The 13603-nt window shown below is 39.9% G+C and overlaps 1 protein-coding gene across 2 annotated transcripts; it reads left to right on the top strand.

Moving 5' to 3' along the window:
* The first annotated feature begins 3022 nt into the window (after window positions 1-3022).
* LOC123963372 (ras-related protein Rab-6A) lies at window positions 3023-13117 on the top strand. 2 transcript variants are annotated; one of them, XM_046040183.1, is made up of 8 exons: window positions 3023-3388; window positions 6302-6360; window positions 6481-6534; window positions 7201-7306; window positions 8955-9066; window positions 9994-10087; window positions 10787-10853; window positions 11558-13117. In XM_046040183.1, exons 1-8 carry the CDS (start codon window positions 3319-3321, stop codon window positions 11620-11622), a joined length of 627 nt encoding a protein of 208 aa, XP_045896139.1. In that variant the 5' UTR covers window positions 3023-3318; the 3' UTR covers window positions 11623-13117. The 2 variants fall into 2 exon arrangements, with proteins under 2 accessions (XP_045896139.1, XP_045896138.1); XM_046040182.1 differs by lacking the exon at window positions 9994-10087 and adding an exon at window positions 9458-9551 and having other exon boundaries at window positions 3027-3388.
* Window positions 13118-13603: the final 486 nt, after the last annotated feature.

Below are 13603 nucleotides of genomic sequence, written 5' to 3' on the forward strand. Positions count from 1 at the left end.
TCTCTTCTTTTCTTTTCACACACTCTGTCACATCATCCAGCCCGTTTTTCCACGAGGAGGATTAAAGGAGAATTGTAGCTCTGCTCCACCCCATCCCCCCATCTACCTCCTCTTTTTCTTACTATCTTAACAATCTAACAACACACTTATTTCACCCTGACCCAACCTTCATGTCCTTTCTGCATTTCCTCTCGTCTTTTCTTTCTCTTCCTCATTTGGTCCATTTCCCCACCCTCCCCCATTATAGACCCCATGATCTCTCTCCCTCTCCGGAGAGATGAGCACCGTATTGTACTTTGCTTTGACATTGAAAGCTGTATTCATTAGATTTATATTAAGGTGGTGTGGAAATGGGATGGTCTCCCTCCATTACACACAGTGATAAAGACTGGTGTATGGCATGTAATTAATGCACTCACACACCTGTACAGTAGACAAATACATGCATGTATCTTCGTCTAAGAGGCAAGAAAAGAAAGGATACATAAGAGCTAAGAAAGAACAACAAGTTGTTTTTTTCCCCCAAGATGTGAGTCATAGCAACGTTTTCCCATTTAGAAGACTGAGTCAAGTTTTGCAGAAGTAAATGATGCAGTGGCATGACACGAGACCAGCAAACCAGAATGAAGTCATGGCTTGAGGTGACAAGTCCAATTCATTTGTGTTGTGCTTCTTTTTAATTACGCTTCTTTGATTTTGGATGACATGCTTTTTGTTGCAGAATAAGGTGCATGCCTTCAGGGAGCTTTGGAAAATGTTATACCACTTTAACATCCTCAGATCCTGTGCCGATGTATTTCTGAAAACAAATAGCAGTGATGTGAGCTCATTTACAATCACAGCCCTTACATAACAACCTCTACAGTGCATAAGTAATCGATCTATCTTGTTGTGTACTATGTGGATACACACATGCAGCCCTTTGTGCGTGTGTGTGAGAGAGAGAAAGACTGAGTGGAGGGAGACAGAGAGCGAAAGAGGATTTTGCCAGTTCAGCATCTTTAGCGGGGTCTTTTCCTTACCAAGGACATATGGTGTAGGAGTGCTGTTGAGGAGAGCAAGGAGGGGAGGTGGACGGTGGAGTGTGATGGCTCTAGTTTGGCGAGGCTTGGGTCGCACACAGAGCAGCTGAAGATCTGGCATCAGCCGGTCGGCGCTCCGAGAGGAGAGTTCAGAGCTGGATGGCTGCAAGAGAGAGGCGCAGGTGTGTCTTCAGTGACCTAGAACAGCCAGTTCAAGCATGCATAACACACATACTGTACTCACACACTTGTAATGCATCATCAGACATACTTACATCAATAATTACACAATGCAATTCATATTAGTGCAATAGTTTGGGTCCCACTGTAATGTATAGGGAAAAGCCAAACGCTCTTTCACAGCTCATGTGTGATCTCATAAGGATGCCTATGCAAACATACCCTATATATGTCACTTTGTACTGCACATATCTGATAGGGATAATCAGTATTTAAGCCCATGTAACGTTAATAAGAATTATATAAGAGTGAAATTATCTTCACGAGGGGCACTTGCAAGACCCCAGCTTTATTCCTACTACAATTCACAAACATATTATTGTGGATTATTTCTGTCTTGAGTTGAAGAAACATCAATAGTGAAACAAACATAGGAGACAAATATACAAAATATTATGCAAGTATGCAAAATATTAGGAAAGCCATAGGCCCTGTAATCTCACACAATCCATATGTCTCCTTTCTGACATCTTAAAAACTATATTTTGAGGCAGATTTATCAGGTGAAACAAACAGACAATCAAACCGCTTGATCAGATTAGCATGTCAAGAAGACAGCAAGTGTTTTTGATGTGTTTTGATTTATTTTTTTCTGCTTGAATCTGAAGATGTTTTGAAACATTTGTTGATGTGTTGCAATAGAATAAGACATTTGAAACTCTTTGGGTTGTAGGTGATTGCTATTAAATGTCTTAATGGTTGATGTTACTGATGTTTATGTTCCAGTCTTCATTTTATAGAACATGTAAATACAATTTCAAGGTTGATTGATTTTTCTGAGACACAGTTTAGATGAATATGATTAACTGTGTTCACAAAGACAATTATGCCAGTTGGCTTGATGTTGAAAAGTTGTCAGCAAAGCCTTGCATTGATATAGTGGATGTAAGACTGTACATTTGTACATTGCAGTGATGTCTCTGAACAAAAAGAGATGTGTTTCAACACCAACAAGGTGGCTTAATATTGTCATGTAAAAACTTAAGCATTTCTGTCTAATATTATACAGGGGTTATAGTATTACACAAACATAAACACATGGCATGGTATTGCTGAATCAGAATTCCTCTGAATCTTTGAAAGATATGCTAAAAGCTCAAGCCTCTGGTCCTCTCAATTTAGGCTGAGATGTTTAGCCCCTTATGTCATGTCTATGTTCCTTTGTATGTTGTGTGTGTATGTTTATATGTAGGTATTGTGTCGTCTGTGTGCTTTATGTATACTTGTATGCTTTTGTTTTTACTTTTATGCGGAATGGAGTTGTCTCTGTACTTTCCCTCTAGTCTCTGTAAAACTAGTTCTTTGCCTTTTCTTCCTATCCTGGGACATGTTCCCATGTCTTAGGCACATTGTGTATTTGCAAAAGGATGATGGTAAAGTTGTGTTTTGTATGGTTTTCATGAATTAAATATAGAAAAACAATGTATCGCAAAAAGTATTACACATTATTAGTAGTACGCTAATACAAGCTTCCAGTAGCGGTGAGGTGAGAACTCCACCTTGAGGACATACAATGATACAACAAGCTTCGATCACAGGCTTCTTCTTTTGGTTTTGCCTGTAGCTTTCTGTTTGTACACTAAACGTCCGGCTGATGAAATTAAGGTGCTATATCATTCAACCCGTGTTTATTCATGTTATAGTCTGCAGTGCGTTGCTGTAATACAGGGCTACATGTTTTGTTTTTTTTAATCATGATGTGTTAATTCTCCAACAGTAGAGGGCAGCATAACAGTATGGCCAAACAACGTCAACTTCTTGGATGAAGAAGAAGAAGAGTAGCCCAGAGAGGCTAGCTGGTCCAGACATGTCAGAGAACTGACAGTAATGCTAACTTGGCCGCAGTAGTTAGCGAGTTATCAAAAAGTCTCTGGAAGCTTAAAGGAGTGAATAAAGGGCACCACACCTCACCAAGTGGCCTGCGTAGAGGGTTGACAAACCGGTAAAACATTACGGATCCCGGACCTTTGATACCTGACAACAGCTTGGTAGCTAGCATTAGCTGGCTAGCTGTGGAGCTCCCGAAAAGTAACGTCAAGGTTTGTTTGAGACAGTCATGTCGGCGGCCGGAGACTTCGGGAACCCTTTAAGGAAATTTAAATTGGTCTTTCTCGGGGAACAGAGTGGTGAGTAAAGTCTGACGTTAACGTTAAAAATTGGTGCGTTGTAGGATCTGAATTGTGTCTCTGCGGGAGATGATAAGAGTAGTTTGATCGGGTGACTAACGTTGGCCAGTTAGCTAGCTAACCGTAGCTGCGTAACGTTAAACTTAGCCAAGTGGTTGCATTGCGACACCGTACCGTGTTACTCACTGCTTGTCCACGCTGGCAATTGTGCAAGTGCAATTCATTTTCTCCCTGATAAGTTAACAATCGTGTATCTGTTTTCATAGGTAAATCTGTGGGGGCGTTCATTATAGAGTCTAAAACAGTCACGTTACAGTTTCCACACCTGTGTGTGTTTAGCATGCCAACACAAAGCGCACAGTGTGAACTGAATTTTGGGCTTTGTATAAAATTTAAATGCACATATCCAACGTTTTCTCTCCCAATGCCGAGTCCTCAAATTTAGGTATTGGTTGGTACTAAGTGAGTACTAATATGATACTAATACTTTTTAAAACAGAGTTTAAAATTGGTGGACGCCACTGCAACAAACTCATTGGATTATTTTTATGCATGCCTGCCGAGAATTGCCTGCACCCCGCGGGAAATAACGCTTATTTATGCTGAGTAAAAGAGGTGGATGCAAATCTCGGCAGGTAGCCTACATCATCTGTTTTGCCGAACTATGCATCCACCTCTTCTGGTCCATTTCAGACATTTATTTGTGCACATTGATGAAAAACAGTCATCACCACATCTTTTTGCTGAATCTCAAGTAATGCTACTTCTAAGTGTATTAAAATATTAACGACTCTAAACCTTCATAAAATATATGGGCCTATATCGAATCAATTATCATCATTGATGAACCCCATAAAGGATATTATACTGTTTAAAAGCAGTATTTGGAGGTGCATGCAATTCTCGGCAGTAATGCAAAATTCGACATAACACCTGGTACTGCTGTGGTCCTAAAAGCATTTAGCTGCCTGCTGTGACTCAGTGAATGGATATAAACTGTTGCACAATCTGCTTAATGAGCTCAGTATCAGCACAGATGCTGATCTGATTGGTGCATTGGTAGTTTTGGAAACAGGATATGGTAGTGTAGAAAAGGTGCCAATTTCTCCTTTGCCAGTAATTATTTTGTGCAGGCATTGTGCCCTGTAATTTGACTCTCCACTCCCATCAAGATAAGACAGACAGACTTTGTGTTTGTCACACAGTCTGTGATCAGTTGTGGGTCCTTGTAAAATTGTTACCAGCAGCTTTGATGCACAGTGTAAATGATCACGTAACTGAGTCTAACTAAAACGGAGAATCAAAAAGAATACGCTCTCCGTCCACAGAAGCGTTTCCGCTGCGTTTTGGAGTTGATCTCCCTCTACATTAAAACGTCTGAAAACGCACAGCTAGGACCCGTTCAGGTGCACTGGGCATGCGCGTTCCAGTGTAAACACGAAGCAGATGGTCTATTCCATAGTTACAGAAGATCTGGCGAAAGAATAAATAAATACAGACTAAGCATCAGACCAGTTCTTTTTTGTTGTTGTTGCATGGATCAATAACGAGCTGGGACTGTTACTGAATGTAACACGGGAGTGTGGCGGCAAAAAACAGACTGGGAGTTGTTGCAAAGTAAACGGCGACATGCACAGTACAAGTGTAGGCAGATGAGTGTTATTGCACGGTACACAATATTTTAATAAAAATATGATGTCAAAAACCCGGTCAGCAGCATTGTGTTTCTGCTTTGCAAGACCCAATCAGAGAGCTGAGCGTAAGCAGCTGCGTCATCGTTTCTAAAGTCCTCCGTTTTGGCCCGTCTTTACTAAAACGCCCTCGGCAGCGTTTCCAAACTTCTCCGTTTTAGGTCTTCCTTTTCATCGTTGTAGTCTGGACGGGAGGTGCAAACGTAGCAAAAAATCTCCGTTTTAATCCGAAGACGCAGTAGTGTGGATGGGGCCTTAGGAGCACTGTCTGGGTCTTTGAAGCAGCCTACAAGTGGCTCTCTCTGTAGTGATGTGCTAAAAGTTCTGTTTTACAAGTTAACATCAGCAAAGTTGAATGATATGAGTCATTTTACAGTTTCTGTTTTCAGTAAATGTGGAAGAGTGTGGTAAATCAAAAGTTTTTCAGCGTAGATATGGAGCACCAGAAATCCTCAAAGTTGGTCAGTTATTAGAAGGGAAATAAATGGGGAGCCTGGTTCCCAGCCTTACTTGTCTCTCAACATTCCTCAACCTTCCAACTTCACCTCAAATACTTGTGCACCACACCCTTTAATGGACAATAACTTTCAGAGGGGTGCAGGAGTTGCATGACTTCAGTCCATTATAAGGGTTCGTCATCTGTGGCTCATGTTCTGTACAGCACTTTGATGCTGGCACTTAATTTTGCTTCCTATATGTTTTCTTATCTTCTTACTCCATATATCTTTCTATGCTTTTATGTTATATGCTAATATTTCTTATTGCCAGCAAAGTTACACATCAGGCAGACCTATTTAAGAGTAAATGATGGTAGAAGAGAAGGTCACACAGGCTACTTTGGATTTGAATAAATTTACACATTGCATTATGATGTGACGCAATGGCAGTTGTGCGGCTATTATCGGTCAGGGGTTGTATTTAGCTTACAATATTGTTTATGTTTGAAACTGAAATGAGAACGTATTAGTTGATTAACTGGTTAGTCAATCAACAGAAAATTAATTAGTTGTTTATCACTGCAGCAGCCACTGTTTCCAGCCTTTCAAATGTCAGAATGCTGCTTTTAATGTTTTATATCATTATAAACTGAGTGGTTTTGGTCTGATAAATAAATCAACGTGAAGACGTCCCCTTGGGTTCTGATGAATTGTAAAGGGCATTTTGAACTATTTAACGTACAAACTGAAATGAATCAGTACTTTATTGTTTGTTTGTTTTTCAGTGGGAAAGACTTCGCTGATCACCAGGTTCATGTATGACAGCTTCGACAACACTTACCAAGTGAGACAAACGACCCTACGTCATTTAATCACCTTTAATAATTAATGTTCATATTATTCTAAAATCAAATGAATAAAGAATATGGTTATGCATATTTAACTGCTTATTACCCATTTTCAGGCCACAATAGGAATAGATTTCCTGTCGAAAACCATGTATCTTGAAGACAGAACAGTAAGTTTTATTCTTTGTTTGGTTTTTATTTTCAGTCCTTGATTGTTGGTTGTCTTTGTCCAGCTTGGGGTAATTCTCTTAGTGACTGTAAGGATTTGGTGCAAATAATATCAAGGGGCACTCAGATACTGACTGCTGACATAACTTTTTCTTTTTCTTAAAGAATTAATTTGTTCTCTCTAACAAGCGCGCACAGCATTTGCGCTGCCTTTCAAGTGTGTGCGCTAGATGCCGTGCCCCCTGGACCGTCCTTCCTTCCTTTCTTTGTTTGTTTCCCCCCTCAAAACAAGTTTTCTTCCTCTCTCTCCTACCCCTCCATTTATTATCTTCATTCCTGTTTTGAAATTAAACACCTTACTTGATCAAGGGAGGAAGGTTGATGACAAGTGAAGGGTGATTATTTTTTTCTCCAGGCCCAGAAGGCTTGCTCTCTCTGTTGGTCATTCACTGCCTGCATGCACTACGCTCTCTGTCTTTTCTCATTCGTCTGAATTTATTTAGTTTTCTTTCAATTTTTTGTCGCCATAACTTACCTCATTTCTGACCTTGGTTTTATCTTTTATTTATTTTTTTATCTCTTCTGGGATTTGTTTTTTCCTCTTCTTCTTTTCTTTTTTTTTTTTTTTTTATTCCTCCTCCCGTCCCCTTCCCTTGTCTGTCCTGCAGATCAGGTTGCAGTTGTGGGATACAGCAGGGCAAGAGCGGTTTCGTAGCCTTATCCCGAGTTACATCAGAGACTCTGCTGCTGCCGTTGTAGTGTATGACATTACAAGTAGGTGGATTACCTGGGCACACAGATGTTCTTATAAAACACTGTCTGTTATTTAAATTCGGGATGCACCGAAATGAAAATTCTTGGCCGACGCTGAAACTGAATATAATGAAGAAATTTGTCGAAAACCGAACACTGAACAAGTACATTCACATTTTCCATTTATTTTGCCTTTTTTTTTTACCATTGCATAAATTAAATAGTCAAAATGTGCTGCTTTTTACTCAGTTTTCCCCACAGGATTTGGAGAGATTATGGTGGGGGGTCCGAGGCCCAAGAGGGTCCAGTAAAGTATAACATGTGTCCATTTACTTTTAACGTGCACATGTAATATGTTTTATACTTTCTGTGAATATAATTCAATTATTCTTATTTCCATGCTGTATAGACACCTTGTTTTGAAAACCGGACGTTGTCACATGCGTATCCTCACACTAAATTCATCAAGTCCAACCCAATTTGATAAATAATGTTGTATGTGGTTCTCGCATCGTGTAACATGAAGACTTTATAGCCTCTCTTCAGGTGGGACTCTCATACATAATACGTCTTTGTAAAGAGAGAAAATGACAAGATAAAGTCGCTAACCTGCCTGTCAGCTCGCTCTGGGCCGTTACAGTGGATTTACCATAAAGGCCTGAATACGTGTGCGCTCCAAATTTAGGTGCGGCTAGCTTAATCGCCTTCTCAGAAACAAGTGACAGAAACACTCAAAGTGGGTCAGACCGTTTGGTGCCTTTTCTAAGAAGTCAGTCATAGATGGTGTGGATGTGCTAGGAGACAATTTTGCAGAACAGCGTATGCGAACAGCGATTTTTGTCTTTCTCGGACACTTAAAATTAGGGCTGCACGATATTGAAAAAAACTAACATTGCAGTATTGTTCTTTTCTGCAATATATATCGCGATATGACATAAATACAGGAAGTTTCACCAGATTACTTCAGTTGCTCTATTTGTAAATAATTGAGCATCCTAAAGGAATTGATCAACTGATCGAGAATAATATTGGGATTGCTAGTTCACTGTGCATGCAGAGCCTGCTCGTCACTCACTAGTTACAAACTGTGTATCCAAGAACTATTAAATCGGGGTAAATGATGTTACATCTGACAAACTTGAAATGAGAACTGTCCAAGTTTTCCTTTTGTATCAAGCAGCAAAAAAGTTGAGGTGGTTGAGTTGATATTGCACTGTTCTGCAATGTGACTGTTGCGTAAGAGCACATTGTGATGATGATGCTCCGGCAACATATTGTGCAGCCCTACTTAAAATGCTTCCACTCTGCCGACATGTCAACATAGTTGTTCGGTAAGGATTTATTCCGTCTTTCGACGCATTAGGCCGAACACCGCAAGTGCTTTGTTTGCTATTTTCGGCCTATTAATTTTGGTGGCCGAACATTTGGTGCATCCCTAATTTAAATTTGAATACAGCAAATACTATTTATTGCATAATTTCTTTCTTTTTCATTTTAAAAATCTGTTATTTCCATATGTAAACATCAGACTTGGTCAGGATGTGTACAAATTGTAGTTCTGCCTCCTTACTGTCGTCCTGTCACAAACCTGTCCGTTTTCACAGCCGAGGCTTTTCATGTCCTGAATACTGATGCTCTGCTCCCTGTTTCTCTCTTGACTCTCTTTCAGACGTCAACTCTTTCCAGCAAACCACAAAATGGATTGACGATGTGAGAACAGAGAGAGGAAGTGATGTCATTATCATGTTGGTGGGAAATAAGACAGACCTTGCGGACAAAAGGTAATCTGTTCCTCCCTCTTCCTGTGTGGGTGGGCTCCCTCCATTAGGAGCATACTAATGAAGTCATTGATTGATTGCTGCTGGCCTGTCAATACGGAGTTCCGTTGCCCGTTCTGGGGCAACGTTTGATCAGAGCAGTTTACACTGCCCTTTGTATATGTCTAAGCTGTGATTGACTTTGACCCTCTTTGTTTCAGCCTGTCTTATTTGAAGATATTGATTATTTAATTTTTAACAGATCTAGCTCATAAATAAATTGATAGTTGTCAACTGTGATGTTTGATAATATTTAATCTGTTAATGTGTACTTTATCCACCTGCTTAATGAAGTAAGTTGTGCATTGTCTTTGGCTGTACATCTCTTAACCCCCCGCCCCGTTGTCTACCGCAGGCAAGTATCTATTGAGGAGGGCGAGCGGAAAGCCAAAGAACTAAATGTAATGTTTATTGAGACTAGTGCGAAAGCAGGCTACAACGTAAAGCAGGTAAGACTGTGTGTGAGTCGTGCTCTGTAGCCCTGCTGTGGATGCTGCCGCCTGGGCTCCACCAAAGGTCTCCTGCCAAAATCAGAGTTTAGAGGTGTGGGGGAGTTGGATTTTAAGATCTTAAAGAGTCATTCTTGATTCATTTAGACCTTCTAAAATAGGCAACTTGTACATTTACCAGCTTTAAACCAGCCATTGTTAATTTTCTGTCCAAATTTAAAGCCTTCTGTCCCTTTTGTGGAGCTCAGCTAACACAATGAGCAGTGTGAAGGTCTACTAGACGTCTATCTGGTCTCAAGCAAAGGTGGCAGTAGCAGCAGGAAGGGGCACGGCTTGTTTATCCACTCCAACATAATCACAGTCTGTATTTTTCCTCCCTTGTCTTCTTGTCCGTGTATGTGGCGATGTGTGTGTGTGTGTTGCGCGTGGTGGCTCATCACAGACAGATAACCACAGAAGAGGGAGAACAGAGAGCGAAAGAGATGAATGTTCTGTTTATTGAAACAAGTGCAAAGACAGGCTACAATGTCAAACAGGTAGAGCGTGTGCACCTTTTGTGTGTGTGTCCATAGTGCTCATGCTCTCTTGTGACTGGCTTCTACTTCACACACGCATGCGTGCATAAAGGTGTGCTTTTAAACACTGGCTTCCTCTGGTCGAAAGTGAGGAGTGTGGATTTGTTTTTCAAGCTCTGTCCCACCTGCTAGAAGTAATGATTTGTATTGGCTATCCCTTGATCAAACAACACTAGAGGTGGGTCAGGGTTTGCAAACCAGTACTCTCCACTCCATTAACTAGCACAGTGACAGTATTTTTGTTGCTAAATCTGCATGTGTACCAAGTCTACTTCTGTGTGATGCTGTTTAGTGGGGGGGTTGGGCATGTTGAGCTTCATAAATTCAACACTGTCCCTTTTTAAAATTCATTTGAATCAATCAATAGCTTAAAATCACCCTCTATCAATGTAAATCTCAGTAAGGCAAAGTTACACCCTCCTTCCAAGCCACCTCTGCAGTGCAGAAATACGGTCTTGCAGCTCACACATGCTGCTCAAGTTTCGAATCAAATTAGGAAAAGCTCTGGTGGGTGTCTTCCTCTGTGCGAGCTTCAAGTGAACCTTATGTTAAATCATGTTAAGGGACTATACACGGCACGCCATCTTGATTTCATCTTGTGTGTCATACATGTATATTTCCTTGTCTGACAGAATGCATCTGGTTCTCTTTTCCCTGCAGCTTTTCCGTCGCGTGGCAGCCGCCCTGCCTGGCATGGATACCACACAGGACAAGAGTAGAGAGGACAGTATCCTTTTGTATACATGTCAGTGTTTGTGCCTGACATGACTCTTCTCTTATTGCGTGTCATATGGATATTCCATACCAGGACGAAAATGTAGTTGAGCACTGTGACAGCTAGTTTTTTTTAACCCATGTGTCTCTATAGATTTGTTACACCAGTGATGGCTCATAATGTGCTCCAATTTACTGACTATTTTACTGCGTATAATCTTAAAGAAATACTCTTATTCGTGACTACTGATTTGGATTGAAATAATGGTGTTACAATCATGGTTAAAACATTTCAAAACATCCATAGAAACTTCTCAAACAGCTCCTGCTACATAGGCCACTTCTCACTGGTTCAATTGTTCAGTTTGTACATGTATTTAATACTGTGAAGAGTTTTGTACTAATGAGACTATCCCTTTAAAATATGATGTTTCTCAACAGAATTTCTTTTGAAATGCAGTTTGGAGGATTTGACATATAACTGAGCTCTCACAATGGCTGTTTGGTTTATATAAAACTGGATTAAATTTGGAAACCCCTGTCCCGTCCTGCAGTAGAAAAAAAAAAAAAAGTGAAACAATTTTCTACACATGTACAGCAATGTTATCTCTGATAACTTAAGTTGACGGGTTTGTTAAGTTCAAACAACCTCTCATGTTCATTTCAGACTTGAATTTTTCCCGTTCTGTGACTTTCCTTAACTCCTAAACTCTTCAGTGATTGACATAAAGCTGGAGAAGCCACCAGAGCAACCCGTCAATGACGGAGGCTGTTCCTGCTAATGCCAGCCTATTTCACTGCTAAATATTTCTCTTACTGGGTTTTTCCGTATCTGTACCCCTCACTGCACCTGTCTCTGTTCCCCAGCCTGAAAGAGAACACTAAATCCGTTATCCTCGCCATTGTGGAACCCCTACTCTGTCATCTGGATGCTCTGAAAGTAATATTTGCACTCTAACACACATACGTTGAAATGGTATTTACAGCTGTTTTTGTGATTTCAAACAGACAAAGATGGCAGCAGGACACTAATAAGTCATATTGCTGTAGTTTGTGTCTAAAAGATGAGTTTTTGAACCAAATTGAATGAAAGAAAATGTGTGTTTACAAGACAAAATCAAGGTATGTGTATAGGAGTGACAATATTCTTTAAAAAATGTTAAACATTGCTTTAAGTTTCATAAGCACAATGTGGATGTTTTATGCATTCGTCAGTTAACATAACGTGTGTTGTTGCAATTGACTGGCAAGGATTCATTCATGAGTTGTGTAAACAACAAACTGTTCTCTTTTACAACTGATTGGAAATAATGTATGGAAACGGTTTGCAAAGTTGCAAATCAGCGGGGACATCTCAATGTCGACACATTTGCCGTTGGAACCGTGAACCTAGTTTAAACTGAGTGTGCGCTTTGTGGTGCCTCTACCAGCAGAGTCAGCTCTCCCAACATGTACCAGCGTGATATGACAAGCCGACACACAGTCACACACACCAGAGCGTCTCAGACTAACACACGACACATACTACAAGAGCAACACTACTGCTGCACACTTCCACCTACCCACATTACCGTCCTTCCTCTCTTCCCACACTTGTTCCTTGAGACGCGTTATTTTTACCTTGGATTCCATTTTCTATTACCTTTTTATTTAGATCTATATTTAATTTTTTATTTTTTTTTCCTGAAGACTACAGCAGTCATAGATTAAAACTTATTTCTTTGATGATAGTGTTTGAGGAGGATTTTCTCATATTAAGAGTCATAATCATAAAACCCACCATAAACCAGATATGGAGACATATGCCTTTTGGCGTTTAATTATAGAGGGCTTCCTTGACTTTTGGGTTTATCTAGTTAAGTTTGGTATGATGTTTTATAAACACGCAATACTTTGTTTTCTTTTGCTTGTTTTTATTTTTTGGCATTGATTTTTTGTTAGTGATTATTCTACATGTGTATTTAATCCACAATGACTTCTTGTAATATTTATTTCTATTGGATTCATCTTTTTTTATGGCTGTTAATATCTTCACTTTTTGGTATGAGTCCTCGCTAATAAAATATGCATCCATCTGGACCACCTTTAACAGAATCAGTAGAGAGTGTCTGCTGTTCGCTCTGTCACCTTTTTAAATGGCAATTTGATCAAACTGATAAAACCATGCAATGTTTGTGTGTGCATATTGAGGAGAGTCTGACTTGTATAGCATAGTAGTCCTTAACGTTTCTGTCTGGAATGGTTTTAAATGAAAGAATAAAAATACACTTGTCACTGCTTCTGGAAGTCATCAATGTGTCATTGACTGCTGTAAGAGTTGAATTCAGTTATCTGCATGCTATTTTTCATAATTCCGTTTAACAGAACAACACTACCAGCAACTATTATCTACACGTTAACTAACATTAATCAGCCTAGTAATCTGTCCTGCTGGTGCTGTATGATAGACCTGGACTAATGGGCTTATTTCACTGCAGATATTTACACCAGGCATACCTGCATAGTGTCCAGCTATTATTTATGCTTAAATGGAGTCTGGAGTGGCACATGTGACTATGGGAAGTTGTTTTATTGGGAGTGATAGTAGGGCATTCATAGCCACCTGTGTGCACTTGTAGCAAGGCGGGACTGAAGTGGGCAACTGTTCCAGGTCCAGATTTGCTGCATGTCACATTAACATGTTATGTTAACATATTTTGATTAGTTGCCCTTTTTAATAGGAATTATTATCAACATTAAGGTACAATACATTATAAGTTGGGT

This window comes from Micropterus dolomieu, linkage group LG23 (genome assembly GCF_021292245.1).
Source record: "Micropterus dolomieu isolate WLL.071019.BEF.003 ecotype Adirondacks linkage group LG23, ASM2129224v1, whole genome shotgun sequence".
NCBI classification, from domain to species: domain Eukaryota; kingdom Metazoa; phylum Chordata; class Actinopteri; order Centrarchiformes; family Centrarchidae; genus Micropterus; species Micropterus dolomieu.